We start from the raw sequence: 23,503 nt of genomic DNA on the forward strand, positions 1-23,503 counted from the left end.
GCTTTCCGTAGTCTTCATGAAAGCTGTGAAGATTTTTGAGGGAAGTACTATGTTTGACAAACAAGGGTGAGTGAGTAGACAACCCTGGGATTTTTCAGTAAATTTTGAACCTTTAATACACTGCAAACATTTTAAAAAACACCACCTTTTCTATACTCAAAACAACAGAACAAAAAGAGAGGTGGGGGCTGTGGATCTTAAATAATCAGTTTTCCCTGATTTAAGAAAGATTGGCTTTCTTAAACCAATACGTTTTGGAAAGTAAGCTGTTTTTCAGATGAGCTGTTTTTTTCTTTGTATGTGGTAGAGTTCTGATCACATTTTAACACAGAAAGAAGAAAAATGAGTATGAAGGTAAAATAAATTTGTTGGCTAGAAATATACCCTGAAGCCAGATACTTGGGTGGATAGTGACAGGCAATGTCTTTAACCAGAAGGTCTAAGCATAGGTAATTAGCAACAAGAAATACTGACTCAGCATGCACGCCATCTCATTAGAATTTTGGATAATTTTCTACATTTAATTTTCTGATGTTTTGTTGTGGAGATGTTTAGACATAGAAGAAAATCTTGTGTCTTTCCTCACATAAACCCTTGTTCTCTTTTTCTCCCTCTGATAATGAGGTTTGTGTAGGTATCATCACTGACAGAACTGTTCTCTGCTCGCTGAAAATATGTAATCTCATTAGCAATAATAGAATGGGAGTTTATGCATCAAAAAGAGAAAAGATCATTAGTAATTTAATCACTGCCTGTGATTAATCCCGCTGAAGCAGAAACACTGATAGCTTTTTCTTTTAACCAGAGGGTGTATCTTTTGTATTGCTCCAGGGATAATAGAAAGTATGTTCTATTTTATGAGGATCAGAATCATAGTGTTTAGACATCTAAAAGTCCCTTTAGCTCATGCTTTTTGTGCCACTGATAATGCAGATTCCTTACTAGATACTTTTCCCAGTCTAGTGCTTAAGCCTTCCGGGAACTATTCTTGATTTTCTGTTTAAGCGGTTTTTGTTCTTGCTTCTTACCTTTATTGCTGGTTTTAGCAATTTAGCAATAATTTTTGATTGTCTTAAGTAGTTCTTTTCCTCCCTGCACTAAGAAATGTGCATCCCATTTATCTTTTCAAGAAATCAAGATTTTATTCTGCAAATCTTTCTGTCAATTTGAATCCTTTCTGCTGCTTTTTGGAAAAGATGCACTCCTGCTCTGATTAGTTTGTGTGATACAAGCCTCAGCCACCAAAAGTGGCCACAGGCAGGAACAGCACTTATGTCCAGCTCTGTTTGTCCCAAGTCAGATTTGGTGAAAATGGGTGATAGGATTTTGTATTTCTTTAGCCATGGTATTTTCCTTGGTTTTTACTTGCAGGATTCTTCAATGCCAGCTTATGTCTGAAAAAAGGTTCATAGGAGTGGTTTACAAAGACACTTACAACTGCAAGTCATGTGCACAGCCGAACTAGTTTAATTGTACCTGTAGTCATGGTGAGTGACCGTGGGAATGATCTGCTTGCAGTTACAAATGACCTTTAAAAATGAGGTCTTTTACCTCACCTTGTATCACCTTCTAACAGTTACAAGTATAGGAGGCATTAGAACAACATAGATAGGTGGTACATTTATAGATTACAAGGGGTTAGTGTGGAAATAAAAAAAAAGGTCTGTAATATGTAATTAAAGACCATGTCATTATATACAGGATAAAATAGGTTGAATTAACATTGGATAAGAAATCATGTGTATCCCAACCTTAAGGATGATCACAGAATTATTCCCAACTCCCACTGGTATCCTATGCAGCCTCAGGTCCACCTCTTATCTCCTTTCTGCTGTCTAATGATACCTAAGCCTGCTTTCTGGATCAGCTCTAGTGAGAGGCCACTCACAGACCTGCTCCCTCCTGCTTTGCCTTCTGTTATCCCTGCTTGCTTCCTTCCATGCACTTCTGTGTATATCCTTTTTTTTTCTTCAGGGTCGTGTACTTACAGAGGTCATTCTTCCATAAGTGAGGACCTGTCCAACAGATGACTGTAATGCATCAATTATACATGTATCTTCTGTTATTACTTAAAAAGCTGCATTCTCTGTCTGCAGTGTCAATCTCACTTTGTCTTTGGATTATTGGTCGTTATGAGACAGAATACACAGAGCAGATGTCCTATTGAAAACTGTCTGGAATCACCTACTCCACCTCTTACTGAGCGTCTTTGAGTTTAATGTTAGTTTTTAATCTACTTTCCCTCCTATGGCAGATCTCAAGGTCCTTGCAGAATTACAAAATACCATTGGTTTTTGGCATTATATCTATTGCTAAGGACTCACTGACAAGCATCAAGGAGGAGAAGAAAATAATCTGGAAGGTCAGGTCAGTTACCCTAACATGCTGTGGTGCAGTGTTTCAGAACATCCCTGCTCTTCTACCAGTAGACAGAGATCAACCCATGCATCAGTGGGGTTTATGGTATTACATACCCTCCTTTTTGTCATAGTTCATAGCATGTGGCAAAGGACCCATTACAGGGACTTCAGGTACAGAGGGACAGCCCTCATCAGGAGGACGGCATTGTATTACTGGAGGAAAGTGTTCTCCAAGAGTCACGAGGAGTTACTGATAGCTAAAAAAGAATTCAAGGAAGGATCTGGATATGATGACCTGATTTTATAAAAAAAAAAACCCCAAAACCCAATGTTGGGTAGGATTAAAACATTTTTAGGAGTAGCTCTGTAAATCTAAGCTGGAGAAGAAGAGCTAAGTTTTACTCAGTTATTTTTTTCAGGACAAATAAATTGAGGTATCTAGATGCTCTCTTGCAACATCCTTTCTAAGTAACGAATGTGGGACTGTACTTTATAGCAATATGTGTTTCCCTCTAAAAGCTCTTTCACTATTAGCTTATTCTAACATCTAAACTATTTCTTCTAACAATGTGTTAAATTCCTCTTACACGAATACAATTTATTAGACCATTTCAAAGACTGTGATTCTTAAATTCTGTAAGATTGGACATGGGAAAATCTGTTCACAGCTTTTTTCCAAAACTGTAAAATACAAAGACTATGGCTTTTTTGGTGTATTTGCACTTCTCTACAGGATATGCATATATTTCAATACAACAAAGAACTTACAAGTTTTAGAGGAACAGATCCTCCTCTTCTGGTGAAGAGCATTTACCCTCAGGAGATAAGGGCTGTACAAGTTACACGGTACAGTGCAAAGTCAGATACTTACATTCTGCTAGTGGCTTGTTATGTTCTACTTGGCTTGTCTAGTGGCTTGTCTCACTGTTTTCTATTTGTGGCATAGTGTTGTAAACCAAGGCTCACTACAGTAATATAAATCAAACAGTGTTTTTGATTGCCCCCAGTGTTTTCTGGGTCCCACAGTTACAGATGCACTGTGAGGTTGAAAACAACTGAAACCATGATCCAAGGGAAAACAAAGCTGAACATCAAAGTAAAGACAAACAAAACAAAAGTGAAGAAAGAAAGGAAGAAACTAAGCACACAGAAGGCAGCTGTCTTTTAGAATTAATTATAATGGACTGGAACTCATTTCTTACAAGCCACTTGAAAGCTGTTTGATAATTATAAAAATATTTATAGGCCAAGTTGACTTCCTTTGCTTATTCCTGGGATACTGTAGACGGTGTATTCTTTAAGCAGCTTTGTCTGCTTGCTAGAAACCTTATTATGTTTTGCATGTTTTCTAGTATCTCTAGTAAAGGACCTAAACCTGATGAAGAGCCTGTTTCTGCAAGTACTACCAAGTAATTGAAACAGAGTATTCACAGTAATACACTGTTTCTGACTTAATTTCTCAGTAGGGTGGAAGCATTGTAGATTATTATTTTTCTACTTGCAGGCAGAGTTGCTAGGTGTTGCAGCAGGTGCTTTCATAAAATTCAGACTAGATGCTGTAAGTATCGTTTCACAGTATGTGATATTCACTGTGGTATTCATTTTGGATGCACAAAATTGCCACTGCATGAAAGTATTAAGTATACTTGCACACATTAAATGTATTCAACTAAGCAAGTCAAGGTGGATAAAACTAGATTCCTAAATCCACAGTCTCTGCAGTCCTAAGCACTTGTCAGTCTTATTGACTCGGAGATTTGTGGGTGGTCTGCTCCTACTAAGAGCACAGCTTTTTTAATCTCTGTCTTAGTTTTTCTGTTGATTTCAGTTGAACCTGGTTTTTCTGGCAGACTTCTAGTGGCCGGATTTATTCCACCTCTCTTTGGTTACCTAGCAAGGACCAAGTTGTTCAAGGTCCCTGTGTAGCCAACAGCAAGAAACTGTTATCTCTGTATGGCAATTAATATCTTAGCTGTTGTAAAATTGCTCTGGGGAAGTACCTTTCTAGCTCTGGTAGCTACAGAGCGAGCCTATGGTGCATAGGCTTCTGACTTAGATACTACAGTGAGATTTGAAAAATGGTATGAAATTCTTAAATATTCTTTCACTTGAAATATCTTAGTACATGCATCTGCTTCGATTTAGGCATAAAATACTTGCCTCTTGGTTTTTGATATTTAAATAACTTGAAATATCATAGTCCTATGTAAATGTCTCATGCTTTTAAGGTATTGAATTAAGAGATAAGAATTATGGCTACAACACCTGAAATTGCTGGAAGGAAGCTAATTTATTGCCAAAATTATTGCCCAGCTGTCTGGCATTTTTACTAAATTTCTGCTTTTCTTCCATAACTATTTGGTTTCTGTTCCAAACCTCCTCCTCCTTATTTAACTTTGCCTTATGAACAAAATGTCATTAGTATACCTCATATCGATTATACATGAGGCTAATGAAGCGTTACACACTATTTAGACTTCTGTTCAAGTTGTAGTGTAGAGGCCAGGGTGAGAAGTTAATTTATTTTTTACAAGATGGTGCCTTTCAGTAAGAGTTAGCATGAAATAAGGAAAGGCAAGTATTTTGTGCTGGACTCATCATTGCCAATCACGATTCAGCATTTATTTCTAAAGTTCAGTGGTCATTGCTCCAGACACAGGTGGTGTTCATCTTTGAGAAAAAAAGCAAATACTAGTCACTCTTCTCATGTAGCTTGACAATATCTAAGAAAACTGTCTTTCCACAATGAAGTATCATATGCAGTCATTGCCATGAACCCTCCTCTACAGCAGTATGTGGCAAGACAGCTGAATCCCAAAGCCTTAACAGTCCATTAAAGCATGGTTTGAAATATGCAAGTGTTGCAGTCATCAAGATTTCCATATACTTCATCTATACTTTTGAATTACTCTAAGGATTAACTAGATCTATTGTCTTTTATTGTTGGCATATGGTTTTGTTAATCAAGATTGTAATACAACTGCATGAGTACTTAATGTATTTTAGAATTAAGTTTATTTTGTTCTTGACTGTACTTTTTGAAGAGAAACAGACAATCTCAAAAAGGAAGTTCTTTGCAGCACTTTCTTTCTGTCTATATTTAGCACTTCCAGTATTAGGAAATGTGTGTCTTCTTGCACATAACAAAAAATGCCACAGAGGCCAGACATCAATACATGGGAGTGATCTCATGAATCGTTCAGGAAAAACAGCTGGTTCATATTATTCCACAAGGATAAATCACTCTCAGACCATAAGAAAATTGAGCGCTTTACAAAAGGAAGCTCTAATTTTCTTCTTAGTGGATGATAAAGCATTTTTCAGTAAATTCTAATTAGCTCATAGAGACACTTGGAAGACCAATAGCAAAATAATGAGTTATTCATAAATTGGATATGTTAAATGCAATGTGACAGCCAGCATTTAAAGTAAATGACTTACTTATTTTATATACGGAACATGTTGTAACAGCCTCCTCCTCCAGCTAAGAAATCCATTAAACTCCTCAGTGTATGTAATTGGATCACTTGCTTACTGAGACATTCATAATTCTAATAAAGAGTAATTGGACAGTGCAATAGGATAGAAATGTAAAAAGAATTTTTCTTTTTATACCATCAGATTAATTTATTAAAATAATTTTACAGACTTGCAATTTCTTAAAGCCTTATTTAACTTTAAAAGCTTCAAGCATACCTATAATTAAGTGATGAGTAGTTCTTTCACAGCAGCAAACTATAAAAAGACCCCTCAGCTACAGGGGTCTGTAATGCAGATGCTGTAATGAAAACAGCAAACAATGAGTGAAGTACTGGAGAGACAGGCTGAAAGCCGCATCCAGTAAGGGCTTTTGGCATTTAAAAAAAAAAAGGATACTTTGAAACCATTAGAACCAAGACTTAAGAAATAGCGTAGGAGTGAGAAGGAAAGCGGTTGAGAAGGGCAGTGGGAACAGTGCAAACAGGGAGCCCACAAGCTTACTTCCATGTTTTACATAAAGTCAAGCTGGTAATTTGGAACTGAATGATGACAGAACACTTTTGCTTTAAGTAATCATACATCCTGAGGAGAACCACAGTCACAAAGGTCTGTGTTTATCTTTCCATATATAATGTCTACCTTAACACGGTACCTCATGTATTGTCATTGCTTTACAAGACCTTGTGTGTAAATGACAGAATTAAGATTAACAGATAAGGGATAATTATAAACAGATGTGTGTCACAGGGAGGTTTGCACCCACAGTGGTTTTCACAGACCTAAATACATTGATTTAAAACTGGTTTTAATTACACCGATAGGACTGTTTTGTGCTGATAGGGCATAAGTTAGGCCTTAGTTTCTGTGTTTTGATATAGCCAAGGGGCTTTTAGTGTGTATGATCTGCTTATGTGTTATGCAATGTATAGGTGTGTCAACATACTTTATCAACTGATTAAGGTAGTGAGGCAAGTCAAAAAACCAAAACAAAATCATATAATGAGCCAGATTCTCTTCTCATTTACACTTACATAATTGAAATTGTTTGATGTAATTTAGGACTTACACTGCTGTCTGGAAAAAAAATGGCCAACAACTGATTTTGTGAGAAATAATATTTTTTTAACAAAAGAGCAATATTAAGTAGAAATTAAGTAAAAAAGCTGAGTATTGATATCAGATTATGTCTCATAATTACAGAAACTAGCTTGTTAAATGTGCAATCTTAGGGAAAGTTAATTCTCTTCTATCTCCATTTCTGTTACACAAATAGAACTGTCTCTAGCTTTGGGGTTTTTTTTAGTCTTAAGTTAGTGTTATAAGGATTTGTGGCAGGTATAGGTAAAGATAGTGTAATTTTAAAGATCTAAATTATATCTTTACTTGCATTTCCACTCTTTTATTTAGACTTCCAGTTTCTTAAGTCACAGCATGATCCATATGAATTGTCTCAGATTCCACACCATAACTTAGAAAGAACAGAATCTTTTACTCTGTTTCATGTAAGAGAAGCAGACTTCCTATCAGGACCAGATGTAACACTAGCAAGTTCACCTTTTCTCTGATGAAGACATTTTCCAATGGATACAAATCCTAAATGGTAATTTTGCTAATAGTTGTTTATATTTTGCTGTATTCCACTGTGATGTGAAGTAGAGTTGTAATTTCAGCAACAGAAGCTGACTAAACAAGCACTGCCTGACTGAAAAAGCAAATGTCAGCTGCTTTATAGCGGACTCTGCTGTTTATAAACACAAATGGCAGTGTAATCCAGTTCTGCTCTAAATCACATTTGCAAGAATTTCCCTTTTCAGAATGCATTTCTTCAGAGCACAGCATAAGGCTTCTGCACAGCAGATTGCTGAATTAATGCACAAACTCTATACTGAAAGCTGAAAAAGTTATTAAAAAGTGATACTTATTTTTAACACTTATCACCAGGAATTTTAATCTTTAACCTGTTTCAAAAACATTTACTTAAATACCTTTTGCAGTCCACCTGTAAACTGTGATTATTTTATCTCCATGTCCAAGGCCATTTGCTTTACTTCTGGCAGTTGACTGAACACAGAAGCACTGCTCAGGAAAGGATGTTCTAAGGGGATATTTCGTTGCAGTCAGTATTGCTTTTAGGGAAGATGAAGCCTAATCACAGGGCCTGTCTGAAGCATTAGCGCTAAGCCCTGAAGAGCCACGTAATTCATCTTGGGGTTTGCTTAACTAAAGTCTTTGTCTATACTGCTAAATAAGAAAGGGGCTAGGAAGCATGCTTGAGGGCCATGGGTCAAGCAAGCTAGATCCCTGATTTTCCACACTGCTTAATAATAACCTCATTTCTGGGCTCTGCTTTGGACAGCAGCAGTTGGCTCTTTCTGAGCAATACTCTGCTTTAGTTTGGCAGACAGTTCATTCCAGCAACAGGGTCCAAAAGGGACGGTAGATCACACTGCACAAGGTATGGCTCCTCCCAACTCCACACTTGGCCCAACAGGCTTTATATCCTCGAATGCTCCCAGATAACCTCATGTTACAGCCTGTTCATGCAACACAGAATTCAGCATAATCCTCAAACAACAACTGCAGATTGGTCTGCAACAGAGAGGTATTTCAGAAACCGACAAAAAGTCTCCTCCTAAGGCAATAAATGTACGTGGTACCCAGAAGAGCCCCAGGCAGAGATCCATCCTTGGACTTGGTCTGTGGGCGCAGTCAGATAATCTGCTAGAACAAGGAAACACAAACCAATGTGAAGAGAAGCGGATTGAGAGATACTAATGAGGTTGGTTAGATACTGCTTCATTTTTTATGTCTGATTAGAGTAATTGACTTAATTTTAAAATTTTAATTGAGTAAGCTGATGTTACTTTCAAATTAAAGATTTGCATAATGGAAGAGTTATTTCAGATATCTCGGCAAACTTCACTGAATGAAAAGCTTAAAAGAGGAGTACTGGTCTAGTCCTGAAGTGCCAACAACTTGAACACAGGTCAGGAGCACTCCAAGAGTTTCTCCACGAAAGCATTTGGATTGGAAATTGCCCATGGGAAGTACTCATTTGAGCAGACTTTCCTGTTGACAAGTGTTATCTACAGCTTCCATGGCATGTTAGGGGGCTGGAAGCAGGGCTGGAGACTTGAGGACTGAAACTGTAACTCTCTATCGAACAATGATTATGTTGATAAAATTTATGGTGTACTACCTTGCTGGTAAGAAGTTAAATTCCCTTAAAGAACAGGACAGTGGGGGTGGAAGATACGTTGTGGAACGTGCATACCACAAGCTTCAGCTATTGTACAACTGTGTAATTTCAGATTGTCCTTTGGCTGACTGATTTATACACATTTAATTATTGATGGGTCAAAATCCAACAGTAGTGTTCAGTCAAAGGTAAGCTCAGGGGTACAATGACTGGAAGGTTTCTGGAAATTCCAGGTAAGTCATGAGAGATGAAGTACAACTGCCTTATTGTTTCTTTTACTATAGTCTGAACTCTTGTATGGAGTACTTCTGGATAGAGTTTCCAAAGCCATCATGCTCTCTGCAGTGGCCTTAGAGACCTGAGAAACACCTACAACTACATGTTTTGTCTTATAGAAATAAGAATCTATCTCTATGGGAAATCTGAAGAACTCTCTATCACAGATGGAGGTAGTTTGGGGAAAGTATATGTGGAGGCAAAGCTGTTTTTCATATGGAAGTCTTAACATCTTTGGTGAGAATCTAGCAGATCCTTATCTAGATGTGAAAAAAAAATCACATAAAAGCAGGAATCTTCTCTCCCTTTATTGAGGTTATATACTGTACAAAATTACTATAATAATTAATAAAAAATGGGAAGCATAATGCTATGGGTTCATATGAGGGACCAGTGAGAACTGAAAATATTAAAGTTTCTTGGTGGAATTAGATCTCTTTTTTCAGATGGAAATATTTTAAGTAGATACTTCAGTAATATATATATGCTTATATAATGGATGTGGAAAAACTACTTAACTGTCTCTTGTTAAATGATGCACCAAAATCACATGAACTTCACTCAGCTTAAGGAACTGCCCTTCTGGCACTTTAGGTGCTGACACCTCACACAGCATAAAGAAATTTTTCCAAATACTAAGAAATTAATCCTGCCCACCCGAAAAAATCTATTCCATAATGCTGACCAAGGCATCACAGGCTGAAGAATGCGATATGTGTGATAGCTGTCCAACTTCCTATAAAACAAGTATAAAACTATGTTTTAGGAAATGGCTTCATTCCTGCTACACCACTTGTTTAATTTCCAGAACACAAAATTGCCAACCCATAAGCTCAATTTTCCCTGCTTCTGTGAAAGCAAACATGGCATGTGGGGTGCAAAACAGGGGCTTTGGGCCAACAGATGAAGATACTAAAAAATTCCTGCAAGTCAAATATGTGTTCTCTATGGCAAGATTTTCCTGCGCTTGCAGAACAGTACTCTGGGAACAGTGAGGTGACATAGCAAGAACTAGCATTATGGATGCTAGTTACAGTCCAGAGGCACAGCCAAACTGCATATGCCCTGTGCCTGGAGACTTGAAAACTTTATTTTGCAGTAGTTAGAAAAGCATGCAGACTGCCTCTCTCCTTTTCTTCCCCCACCCCTTCCTTCTCCTATTCTCACATTCTTGATGTGTTGAGCATATGAGTATGCCCAGCAGCGTTTCGGTTCCATTTTAATCACAGAAAAAACCCCTCATCTGTGAAGAAAAATAGTACTTGGTCAAGTTCTGCTAGTTAACAATCTTTGAGAAGCAGTCAACCACCACTGAGCACCCGCGTTGTAACACCGCTTCATCCCTGAAGCTGCAGGAAAGACTCAGTGCAACATGGCTGAGGAATTTTTAAAAGAGCGGAGGACTTCTTCACAACTCAGTCCAAGAAGAGAAGTTCCTCCAAAAGGGGGATCTTCCAGAGGTAGTTGCATTTTCTTATAGACCTTTCTGCTTTGCAACCAGCATAGGTGGTATATGGCAACTGAGGCAACCAAGTAAGCTCAAATCTGTTTGATGTCGTGTGTTGTTTGGCAAAATGGGTGTGGAGAGAGGGAGGAACAGCTATGGATGTTGCAGTGGGAACTCTCCAGGGCAGGCAAGGGTGTAGTCACTTTGCACCACATTTTTGGGGGACACACATACAGTAGTGAGAGAAGAATGAGGGAGCGGGGAAAGCAGAAGCTGTGTGCGCCCTTAAAGATATTACTGACATTATTCACTATGCAGCTCTGAAAGCTAAAGTATAGGTGTACTTACAGTGTTCATGTGCAGGACAGATGATGAGAGCATGTGTTATGTGAACAACGCGTTAGTCTTCTCATATAATCAGGATACAGGTAAGACTTTGAAACGTGGTGGGAAGAGAACCTAAACCCTTCCTTGCACACTTCCCAGCTTTCTTGCTGTGGTTTCACTCTTCAACCTACCTGCTGAAATGAACAGTTTTATTTAATGCTAATATTTAAGTGTCATCATTAAGTGCTAGTATGAGGTAATCTCTCCCCGAGAGCTGTTTCAGGCTAGCTACAGGTTCCACAAGACAACACTATTGCCTTACTTTACCTTTAAATTCACAGGGAGGAAAGCAGCAGTAAAAACATATAGTGTCGTTGCTTCCCAATCCCACAACCAAATTCCCCAGGCAGATTTTGGAATTGCCTGTTTACAAAGGTATCTTTATTGACCCTTTGTCATTGAAGCATTACCACTTGTACAGGTATGGAGTAACGATATTCACAAAGAGTACAATTAGTAACAACGTATAATAGAGTGCATTATCCCCTGAAAATAGGAAGCCTAACATTTTAATGCATTCAAAAACATTTAATAGTAGTGACTACTTTTTATAAACTCAAGAGTTTCATAGTAACATAGAAGAGTGACCTAATTAATTCATAGTTACTGAGAAAATTATTTTTGGGTGGTTTTATCTGTAAGAACAACTGAAGTTTTCAGATCTGTGGTCATGAAGACTGACATTCTTGATTTATTTAAATTGGATGTACCTCACCAGGTGGCCAGTTTAATCTGATTCCTATTCATGGGACGGAGTTCCTTGCTGATGGAGTTCAGTCACGGTATATAATTCAAATTGGTTTACCTGCTAACACTTAACTTTTTTACAGTTCATACTTCTGAGGACATTTCTCCAACAGACGTTTCACCAGAAAAAGCTAATTTCAAATAAATATGTTGCTGTTTAAAAACTCCTCCCCAGCATACTAAATTGCAGGCTCATTTTTCTTAGAAATTATCTTCTAAACGTAAATGTTTAAAATTACTAAGATGCATTCCAATAAAAAAATTAATGCTAAAGAGGCAACTTGACTTGTCTCACATATTTCTAGCTTACTAATATAATAAATATATCTGAGACTCTCAAATACTAATCCACCTTACCATCAGTAGTAGCATTTGTGACAAAACTATTGTTCAGAATTAAACAGCATTTCCATCCAGGTTTTATTTTTCTATTCTTATACAAGGAAAGTGTGTATCTACAGATGATACATTTTTTGCAAACCATTCGCTTTCTAATTTTGACTTTCAAAGATTAAGGCATTACTGGAACAAAAAGCAAGCACAGTCTCCAATGGTTACTATTTAGCTACATGAGGCTTTGCACAGATGACAGCGATCTCAGGAATGTTAGATTAGTGGAACTTGGATCTCGTAGTAACTGGATTGTGTCACATTGATTTTGACAGCGTTCTGGAAGCTCTAAGGCTTGTTAATAATTCAAACTGTCAGCTAACTGGTGTTTCACTGCTACAGGAGCATACAAATAATGTAAGCAGGATTCAATTACATTTACAATATTTACACGCATTTTTATTTGCATTTCATTCAGCTTGAACAATGAAAATGTATAGACACTCAAAATCTAGGCACTAAACACAGAGTTAACAGCATTGCAGAGGAATAATTAAATTATTTCCTCTGAAGTTAGACTTTCCTGCAACAATCATATTAATATTAATGTTTTGCTGTTTGCTGTAAGTAAAAAACCTGAATTGCAGCCCAGCATGATGAAAACCTTCCTTTTCAACTGGAGGATCAGTAACTCATGAAGGAAGGACAGGATCTGCCAAGTGCTTTTATGCAATATTCATTTATATGATAGCTAGAGTTCTAGTATTAAAGAACCCAAAAATGCCTAAAGAACTTCCTCTATAAGAAGCATGAGAAAAATTTCCAGAAATACTACCAGATTTTTTAAAGTCTATGCTTAAAAATAAAAATTCTTTAAGTGCTTTTTGTTTAGTCCTTTCCTACCTGCCATTCTGTAATTGCTTGGTGGGACTTTCCTCCCTTTCCTAAGTCTCATTTAAAATTCACATAGAGAGTGCGTTCTCTGTCAGTTAAGTTTTGTTTGCAGAGAACAAATCACTATCCCTGGATGAGAGTTCTTCCCCACAGAAAGGCCAGGACGCACTTTTGGTTCCAACGATCAATAGAAATTTATGTCAGCTTCATGCAAACATAATACAAAAGACTCATGTTGCCATGTTGACATTAACTTATAAAACAAAGATACAGCATAAAAATAAAAATCAGTGAAATGCTAATTAGAACAGAAATTCTTCACTTATACTGCTGTAAAAATGCATAAACTGTAAAGATAATATGATAATGTGAGAGTACGCCAAATTTTATTCACATTTTAAAATATGAAGATGATTTGGGAAGATTTATTAAATATACCAGTGAGACTGTTATTTGAGTTGATTCTCCTATTATCTGTATTCATTGACTATCCAATTACAGTAGGTCTCTCTATTTAAGAAGGAGCAATGTCTTCTGTAAAACTGTGTGCAATCAGAATGAGATTTTTGTGCCCAAAATACAACTCCAATGTTGTAAAAACACTCCGACAGGTGTTTATTCCAGCTACAGAATGACTGTTTGCCTTAGAGGTGTATCTGGTATGCTAAGCTTCACTGTATAGTCAGTCTATTTTATCAAGGAAGTCTGAGCTACAAAAGCTAAATATTTTTTGTTGGTTTATACTATTAAAGTAATGTTATAAAAATAAAGTACCAACATAATTTCATTTACAACAGGAAAAAAAGCAGCTGTATTATACTTGGCTCAAAGTCCATATCTATATAAAGAAATGTCCATTTAACTAAGCTAAAAAAAAAACAACCCCAAGAACCCTCAGTTCACTAAACATGTGGTTCTCTGCTTTTCTTTTATGTTCACTGTAGCACTATCGTTGAAGTATAACCCCCCTTTTGAAATGCCCTTTAGCTAGTTATTTCACAACTCCTTGTTTTTAGATCATCCATTCTACACGGTCATGTTACCATACAGAATTATTATATACAAGATACTTAACAGCTATTTAACATACACACAAAAGCGATGAATCTCAGGCTTTAAGAATATAATGCATCCAGTATGCCCAACCAAAGCCCTTGCAGGTCGCAAGGACATAAAAGCACTGGTTGGGATTCTATACTGCATGGTGAATACAAGTGGACAAAAAATGTTTTCTCGGTAACAGGTCATTGAAAAAACCCAAAACACCCACCGAATACTAATACGTATAAGCCTTCACGGTTGCTCCTGATACAAGTTTTGATTGTGAAATACCAATCTGAAATCTTAAGACACTTGCTGCATAAAACCAAGTTTCTTCTAAAAACATGCTGGATCCTTCCAAGTCACACCCAGGGTCTCCATCCAGGAAAGAGTCGGCTCAGATTTTTAGGGTCCATGGCCTGCTGTATGAGGAGGTTCACCTGTCCTCCCACGCTGAGCACTGTTCCCTCCTCAACACCCTTCAGCTTCTCCTGAAGTCTCATCAGAACACGCTCAGCCACTTTGTTAAAACTCTGGTCATCACTGCTGGCAGAATAAAAAAAGAAAAACAGGTGCACTAGATATGGATCCTGAACAACACGAGCAACATTCAGTAAGAAAACTGTAAAGCAAGGCAATGGTGCAGTAGGCAGACAGTAAGAAAAAAAATCTTGCACCTGGCTTTTCTTTTACATTCTTGTGGATCAGTATTGAGTGTAGAGCTCACGTCTGCCTCATCCTCCGGTCTCTGCTGCAAATACAAAGCTTTCAAGGGGTTCATGGTCCAGTCGAAAAGAGGATCATAGAGCAGCACCTACACAGTAAATAAATCTCTATTTAATTCCTCTATTTAACTTAAACTGTTAATCACAGCTAGTCCAGTGCCCTAGCAGGAAGAGAAACACTCAGTTGGTAAAGCTCAAGCTAACCACAATATTAGGCCCCTTTTAATTTTTTTTACATCCAATAGAATTGGGCTAAATTGCTTAGCAGACAATCCAACAATAAAACTGCATCTGATCATTTGCAGGTATTTGCACTGTTCACGCTTGACTCAGTTTTGCCACCCGGTACCACCTCATCAACGAAGAGGTCATTTTTTAATACACTTCTAGGCACGTCACTATTTTTTAATTGCATAGTATAAGCTGCTTTTAAAAGTCAGTTTAATTCTCACCTTTGTAACTTACGCAAAGAGGATTTAATTCAATCGGCACGACTCATGCTAGAAATGTTGCACTGTGTCTAGAAGAGTTTAGATACTGAAGAGGGAAAATTGCATATGCCTGAAACGAATAGTTCCCATACAAAATGCAAACTGGTCTTGATTTTATTGACAATTACATGAATTAACAAATCTGACCAACACTACAAAATTAAAATTGAACAAAAAACCCCTACATTAATATTTGGTATAGTAATGCATACAAAGACAAAGACAAGAAACTGAAGATGGTGACTATTGGAAAGAATGAAAAAATGCTTACCTCTACAATAGTCAGCAAAGCTTCTTGAGAATTTCTCATAACAGTCATTGTTTTCTCACAGCATCTAGAAAATATTTTACTGTATTTTTAAGTTCTTTTCAGTAAAATGGAATGGTATTTTCATCATTTAAATAATGGATATTTGTACCCTTCTTAGAAGGTTAATTTCTAACAAATGAGTAACCTCTCTGATGTTTCCATTTTGGAAAAAACAAAAAGGAGAAATTTAGAAATGTAAGACCAGAAGGAGACTGGGTAGTTCACTGATTATATTCCCTATGGGAAAGAGATTACCTGTTTCCCTGTCTGAAATGTTTCTATACATAGAATTAACCACTGAGTTAACACTGATCATTGAGGTATGCCACGATGGCAGAATTGCTTGGCTGGATGAAAATGTGTGTGCCAGAGGTGCTTGGCAACACGTTGGAGAATCTTGGTAGGGTTCCTTAACATAAAATCAGCAGCTCCAATAGCCAGAGACACTAAGCTATTTCTGAAACCTCTCCAATGAGTTTAGATGAAGAAATGGCTACGTACATTCACTCCCAAGTAAACTAAGCTTGTGGAAGGAATACAAAACTTTCCTTATAGGACAGGTACTCCAGTGAAAGAGGCATCAGGCGTCCTCTCTACTTCAGGATGAGAAGGCACACAACAAAGTTAACTGACTCTGTTCACACTCAGTCCTGAGATGACCTGTTTATGCACTCACACCTATACTGCTAATTACAAGTCAGTCTGGCTGAGGCAGAAACAGTACTTGCACCAGTGCCTTTTATACTGTATTTACTTCAGCTGGAGCCAAACAATTCACATGTTTCTGTACCATGGGACAAAAGTTTCAGAAGTAACACAAAACTGTGACTTTGACAGCACCATGTTTAGAACAGAAGTGGCAGTGACTGCTCCTTCACAGGACAAAGGTATATTAGGAACTACTTATTAATGGGAATTGCTACCTTACAAAGACAACACTTACACTATGTACTTTTTTAAAGACATTAAATTTGGGGGTTGCAAGCACTATGTTCATGAACATCATGAAAGTCTTGAATGAGAGAAACGTCCTGCTTTTTAGGGCTCTCTTGGGTCATTCACAGGAGATAGGATGAAGGTTGACAGAAACTCAGCCCTTTTGGGATGTTTCTGTTTTGCAGCTCAAATCTATTGTAAGATTTATATTTTGCACTTGCAAAGCAGTATCAAATATATGATCCAAAAGAGGAAGAAGACTGCAAATTACTTACATAAAACTGAACAGAAATAAGAGAGAGAACAAAATGGTTCAAAGAAACGTAATAGCTCCGAATAGATAATATAGCTCTAAAATAAATAAATAGTTCTGAAGGAAAAAAAATCCAGCAGTCCAAATCAAGGGATGAAATTTAGCTGTGGAGCCTTTGGAAGCACTGAGCTATCCCTGAATTCCACAAGAGGGTGACAATAACCCATTAGTTAGTGAAGAATATGAAAAGCTGAGCAACAATAATGAACTTGTCATTGGTTATACAAATAAGAGCATATGAGTTAGAGGACAGCATTTAAGTTTGGATATTATCCGCAGAAATCTGAGTCTCCTCTCAAGCATCAGGACTATTTAACATGTTACAATCATAATGCCCAAAGTACTCTGCTGCCTCCTCATGCCTATGCAATATAGCAGCACGTACCTTCTGAAGACTCCTTCCACGCCAGTAATACCCATTCCGTCCACAATGTCCCTGGTTAATCTAAATGGAACAGTCTCTGGTGTGGGAAGGATTTTACCTTGCTCAAAAGCAACCCCTAAATGAAAGGATAATACACGCTTTAAAAAATGTTGAAGTAAAGAAAAATTAAGGTTCTCTTGCCTGTCCCACTTACCCAGATCTATATGCACTAGTTCTGCCGTTTGTTCATCTATCAAGATATTCTGAACATGTCTGTCTCCAAGTCCAAGAATGTAGCCAACTAGAAGAAAAAGGCAAGTGCTGAAACCATATTTACATGCCATAAAAAACAGGGAAAATTTAACAGAGAAGATTATTAGAATCAGTGTAACACTTGCAAACAAATTAAAAGTGAGAATATTTCTTCCCTGATGTATACATATTACTCCAGTAAAGAGCAAATGCCATTCCACAAATCCAAAAATAAAAGGTTAACTGAATGCAACTGCAAAAAGGTTGTTCTCCTACAGATGTGTATTGTTTTATCTACTCCACAGACTTCTTGTCCATTTCTCTCTGTAGATAGGTTAACCAATTTCACAGCTTTCAAACAAACAAACAAACAAGATAAAAAGCAAAAGCCCAGTAAAATTTAGTTTGTTATTATTACTATTTTTAAGAAAACCTTTTAACTCACAGTATCATATAATCCAGAAAATAGGACTGCACATAATTCAGTCCATAATTCAGTTGGGGCAGCTCAACTGTACCTAACTAGTTCCTGAGTGATTCTTGTCTAAGTCGGTTTTAAAAATCTCCAGTGATACAAATTATAAGATTTTTCATGTAAGCCTATTTTAGTGCTTTACTGTCCTTAAATGTAGAAACCCTCCAAACTAAATCTCTCTTGCTGCAATTTACGCCTGTTACTGTTTTTCTATTAGCTGATGGACATGGATAGCAGTAGTATTTCCTACAAAAATCTTTCATCTGAATTCTACTAAACTGTAGATTTACTTCGTTTTTTTTCAGCAAAAAAGGGGGTGTATAAACAACATGCTAACATGTAAAATAGGATCTACTGCAAGGTATACAATCTACTATCAAATGTAGAGATACATTTCCAGTGACTCAATACAGAACCGAGTCATCCAAAGGAAATCCACAATCCAAGTACATATATTTCCTTATTAAGACAGAAAAATCAAAGGAAAAATGCCAAAGCTTAAAAAACCATTTCAACCATGGCTGATGATGCCAGTACAAAGAAAGTAAAAGATTAAGCTTTTCAACTCAGTTAAAACATTTGAGGCTACAGATGAAATGAATAAATGTTAAATCAAAACAACAGAATTAGTCAGGTAGAAACTTTAAAAAAACTACCAGAACCTAAAAATACAAACCACTATATGAAACAAAGAAACACAGACTTTCAGTCTGTCTGTCCACTGCAGAAAGGGGTGAGGGGGTAGGAATGAATCAGAAATCTTAATTACAAAAATAACGCTGGTGTTCTTGCTGGCATTTTTTGCCCCCTACTCCCCCTTTTCTGACATGTGACAAAAGCAGAATAGCCATTACCTCTGAAACAGTATAAACTCTCTGTTTACATAATCTAAAAAGTCAGTGTTAACAATCCAGTATAATACCTATAGAAGATGTAGCCACACTGCGAGTGTATGCCAATCGTTTTTCAAACCACACAGCTGGATCCAGGAATTTTTCCATGCAGAAATAACGAAACACAGGCTGAAAGTTCTGGCAGACTTTCATGAATATGTTGTATTTCTCTTCAGAATGTTTCTTTTGTGCATCCTTTAAACAAATAAGAAATGTTTTCCCCGTTGCTGACTACTTTGAAAGCAAATTACCTCTTCCTTTGAAAGAAATATATTCCTCCTTTCTACCCCTCTCCCCTCCATCAAATGCTGTTCTCCTTTCTCTCTCTGAGCTATGAATTAATGTATTTTCTACAGCAATCATTAATGCACCTATCTATCTGTTTTACTAAACAATTATATTTTCATACACAACTCATGGGCTACATGTAAAAAACACACTCCTGTGTATCTATTTTATATGCATGTACAGGTAGATGCATCTTGTTGGGAGATACTTCCCCTTGTACTCTGTTCTGGTACCTTTGCTTCTCTGATGGCTCATGTCACTGTGAGAAAGTCATTCTCACTCATTTGCATGCAAAAGCTGCACAAAGCCAAAATTAAATATACCTTCATCCTGTTAGTACTATACAGATTTAAAAGGAAATAATTTCTTGCACAATCATGGTGATATAGAGTAAAATTTGCAATTTTCTAAACGTATGGTGAGGTGGTTTGTGGAACTAAATTAAACCAGCTGAATCCCTCTAGCAGCTAGCTACCGTCAGAAGAAAGAACCTTCCCCTACTTGTATCTACTGAACCAGATATTTTTCTGCCAGTTTACATAAGGTTAGTCTTCTTTTGGCTTAGCTCCCTGAACTGACTCACTGTGGGGGGTGAAGGGTACATGGCTGTCACGGTGGAGAAGAAGCCAGACCCCTTCACACTGTCTAACAGCAATTAAGACATCACATTAATTTTAGCTGCATTCTAAAACCATATTTTTATTTTCAAGGACTAGTATTTAGAATTTTGGTTTATGCATGAAAATAAAATGATTTTTCAATGCAATGAGAAACATGACAAATATAAATTAAATCTGTAAGATAACCTTACACTGACTCTGTTGGGTCACTGTAATGATCATTTTGGAATTCCAATAGATTTATATTCTAGAAAAGAGTTCACAGACTTCTTGGAGATTCAGCTGTATTCAAATCTTTCCTGCATCAGTCATTCATTTAGCAACTTTTGATTTTGTAAAAACTCTTCCCAGGCTGCACTCAGATTAGTCTGAAGAACTATTAATTCCATGCCACTGGTCATATTCATTATTATATACTAAAAGCGTAGTATATAGTTCTCTGTAAATACATAAAAAACCCCAACCCTCTGTGTAAAAGAATATAAGCCAGATGTTTTTCTTTAATTATTTTGACTCACCATCATTATTTTATGACACTGATAATTGGAATAATCTTTTGGCCTGTATCTCTTGTGAGCTCCCTCTTCGGCATTCACGAGAAACTCCCCAATGGGAGTTGTTCCTGAGCACCACTCAAGAACACCACTTCTCTGAGAAAGGGGAACCACCTGTAAAAACAAAGCCACTGCTGCATGGGGGAGGGTTATACGCACACAACTATGAATATGCATGCTGCAGAGCATGGGTGCATATTGGTGTTTGTTTACAAAGAAAAAAAGCCCAAACCATACAGCGGACCACAATATATGTTCTAAAACACATGTATACATATATAAAATACACTCAAGGTTTTTCTATCAAAAACTTGCAAATTTCTTCCTAGCCCAGAGAACCTTCCATTAGGCACTTCAGTACAACTTAATGATAATACTCGATTTGCATGTTTGCATCGGTGTTCTGGACGACCTGTGATTGCCAACAGCTTGCTATGCTTGAATGAGATAATACAAGCACTGTGAGAATTGCACATAAAAAGTAAAATCTGGAACAAACACATCGTAGCTGTGTGAATGTATTAGTCCTGTCTTAGTCTGCTTCCCATCCTAGGGAACAGTTTCTCACTTCATAACTGGCTGTAATAGTTATCTCAATTGCTGAAGCAGACAGAACTGGCCAGAATGAGCAATCCCCTGTCCTCAGAGAAATAGCTACTGCCCGTTTCCTTCAATTTTCTTTTCTTATGAAACTCTCTTTATCTCATAATGAGATAAAGTTCTCTTTTTCCCTGCTCTCATTCATTTTTAGACACATAAAAACCTGAGCCTTCACTGAAAATTATTCAAAAGATGTGACTCTAACTCCACCTGTAAATTCTTAAAACTATGCTAGCAATTCAGATAAGCTCCTTCAGAGATTCTGGAGTGCACATTTCTCATTTGTCAAAACCAAGAACTTTTACTTAGAGAGTACTTATTCAGAGGTCACCTTTATAGCTATTATTATAAACCCGAGCACATAAAAAGGGAGGAGGAGGGGAAAGTTCCTGTTCAAATCTGCATTCGCAATAAGAATTTATTCCTATATTCCCAATTCCAACAAAAACAGTTCTGCAATTCAAATTCTGCATGAACAGACCCTAGGTGGGACTTCTGGATTCAATTGTAAGGAATACTGCAAAACTAAAAATAAGTATTAATATTAATTAAGGAATATCGCAAGACTAAAATTAATGAGAATTCATAAACAAACTCGTATGCTTAAGTTTAATGACTAGCAACTTACAATTCAAGGACAGTTCATGCCTTCATTTCTTTCCAATTTATAAGTTCATATAAAGAAAGCTTTGAACAGTATTTAAATATATATTTGGCATAATAATTTTTTTAAAGGATTTGGAAAAAATTAAATTGTAATAATTGTTGTAATTGTAATAATTAAATCGTATTAATTGTTTATTCCATACCTTAAGGAGCAGTGACTATTTTAATAACACATAAATAAACATAGTTTTATATTGTCTTTGGGTTAAAAAGAGGAGAGTGGGGAAATATGCTTTATCGGCAGCATTTATTCCTCTGCTACAGCAGCTGTTCAGGGTTACCTTGTATCTTCGGATAGTTAATTTTCTCTTTCGTGTTTCACTGTTTTGCTGGAGCAATGTATTGCACATCTGGAAAACCTGCTGCATAACAGCATCTTGTCGCAGGTCATCACGCCCCTTTAGCATAAACAGAAAAAGCACACTTTTCAGCATCCAACTTCTTGTTCAGCAAAAAATGATTTTAAAAAATTCCACAAAACACAAGTTATTTCCACAATAATCACCTGTAATAAAATGTAATTAACAATTGTTTTTTCTCTGTACTTGGTTTTCTAATAGTGCTCAGCTGCTTAAGAAGAACCATCACTAACTTAAATCATCACCTTTTTCTTCTTTTTTTGACAAATGTTTTTTGATTGTTTCAATCAACCTACATGCCTTACGGTACCCTTTTAAAAAATGGATGTTTCATTCACCATATTTAGCAATTCAGCACACAGCTGAAGCAGTACCATTTGGTACTGCAGTTCTGATTATTGGACGCAGATCTAGTGATTTACGCTTCTCTTGAAAACTTTCAAAACTACCCCATACTTAACAGCAAAACAGAATTCTCCCAGCAGCTGCTGAATGTTTACATTCAAAGACAGAGAGAATGAAATCAATTGAGTTTAAAGAGAAATAACATTTTTTTTAGAGATTTGTGTTTCTATATGCATGTTTTTGATTGTCTGAATTGTAATTCTTTTTATATGGGGAAGAAAGAAAAAAGGAGGTATTTAACACAAAATGTTGATGGCTTTTATTTGCTGTACACTCCAGGTCACTAATTGAGACACGACCACGCAAGTCGCACGTCTGGTAGTTGTCAGGTAAGCTACTGTATATTACATGCATTGTTGAAAAAATAATCATAAAAATATTTAATATCATTACTTATTATTATATTATTATTTATATTATGTTATTATTATATTACTTCTTATTACTTTGTAATTTCCTTTATTAAAGCATTCCTGAACTGAGAAAACTGACACTGAACTGTGAAAAGTCTGCTCATGGTATAAATGTGACACATAAGAAAACTGACATGAGAACTTCAAAAAAAATTCCAACATGCCAAGTCTCTGAGATGTCATTACAACTGACAGAACCTACCTTAACCAGCTGCCTCCTTTCTTTACCATCTGATCCTACACAATCTATTATTTTAGGCAGATTCAGGCCTCCTGCCAACCGAAATTCTGGCTTAAAAGACCTTATTGTCACCAAATTTTCATACCGTCCTGTGGGATCCACCTGAAATTATAAATTAGGTTAAAATTAATATAAACATTATCTCTATTTCACTCAGAGAAAGTGGTAATGAGTTGTTTGCAAACCTCATTAGCAGACTATATGCTAAAATTAGTATAAGCATTCCATCATCTACAAGGATAATACCCACAACAGCTACAAAAATATGCTGAGCAAAGGAGTGAGTTTGATTCCTCCTTGTTCACCTCATCAGTAGAGGGGACCTGTTGTTGCAGACTTCCACTAAACAAGCTCTGACACAATTTCAGCCTGTCCCAACTATCATTCTCTCAAGAAAATGTTCATGTACAGTTGGGGAGCATTAGGCTTACATTAGG

General features: G+C 36.7%; 1 protein-coding gene and 1 long non-coding RNA gene across 12 annotated transcripts in view; one reads left to right on the forward strand and one right to left on the reverse strand.

Annotated features, from left to right (window-relative positions):
• Positions 1-10: 10 nt before the first annotated feature.
• On the forward strand, positions 11-23,173 carry LOC140646522 (uncharacterized). Its single transcript, XR_012040478.1, has 4 exons — positions 11-66; positions 1,372-1,487; positions 22,692-22,741; positions 22,881-23,173. It is a non-coding gene; the product is annotated as an uncharacterized lncRNA (long non-coding RNA).
• Positions 6,039-23,503, reverse strand: part of ATM (ATM serine/threonine kinase) — an 87,314-nt gene continuing 69,849 nt past the window's right edge. For 2 of the 11 annotated variants that reach the window (XM_072850582.1, XM_072850581.1), the window contains exons 55-63: positions 23,028-23,168; positions 21,930-22,046; positions 20,347-20,496; positions 18,950-19,115; positions 17,515-17,601; positions 17,322-17,436; positions 15,649-15,727; positions 14,839-14,975; positions 12,217-14,707 (exon numbers count right to left, since the gene is read on the reverse strand). In XM_072850582.1, coding sequence (XP_072706683.1) covers positions 14,524-14,707; positions 14,839-14,975; positions 15,649-15,727; positions 17,322-17,436; positions 17,515-17,601; positions 18,950-19,115; positions 20,347-20,496; positions 21,930-22,046; positions 23,028-23,168 — 1,176 coding nt within the window. In that variant the 3' untranslated portion in view covers positions 12,217-14,523. Of the gene's footprint in view, positions 8,562-9,352; positions 10,052-11,110; positions 11,284-12,216; positions 14,708-14,838; positions 14,976-15,648; positions 15,728-17,321; positions 17,437-17,514; positions 17,602-18,949; positions 19,116-20,346; positions 20,497-21,929; positions 22,047-23,027; positions 23,169-23,503 lie in introns of those variants that run through there. The other 9 variants (XR_012040471.1, XR_012040473.1, XR_012040470.1 and 6 more) reach the window with 9 other exon arrangements.

The sequence above is a fragment of the Ciconia boyciana genome, chromosome 1, assembly GCF_034638445.1.
Source record: "Ciconia boyciana chromosome 1, ASM3463844v1, whole genome shotgun sequence".
NCBI classification, from domain to species: domain Eukaryota; kingdom Metazoa; phylum Chordata; class Aves; order Ciconiiformes; family Ciconiidae; genus Ciconia; species Ciconia boyciana.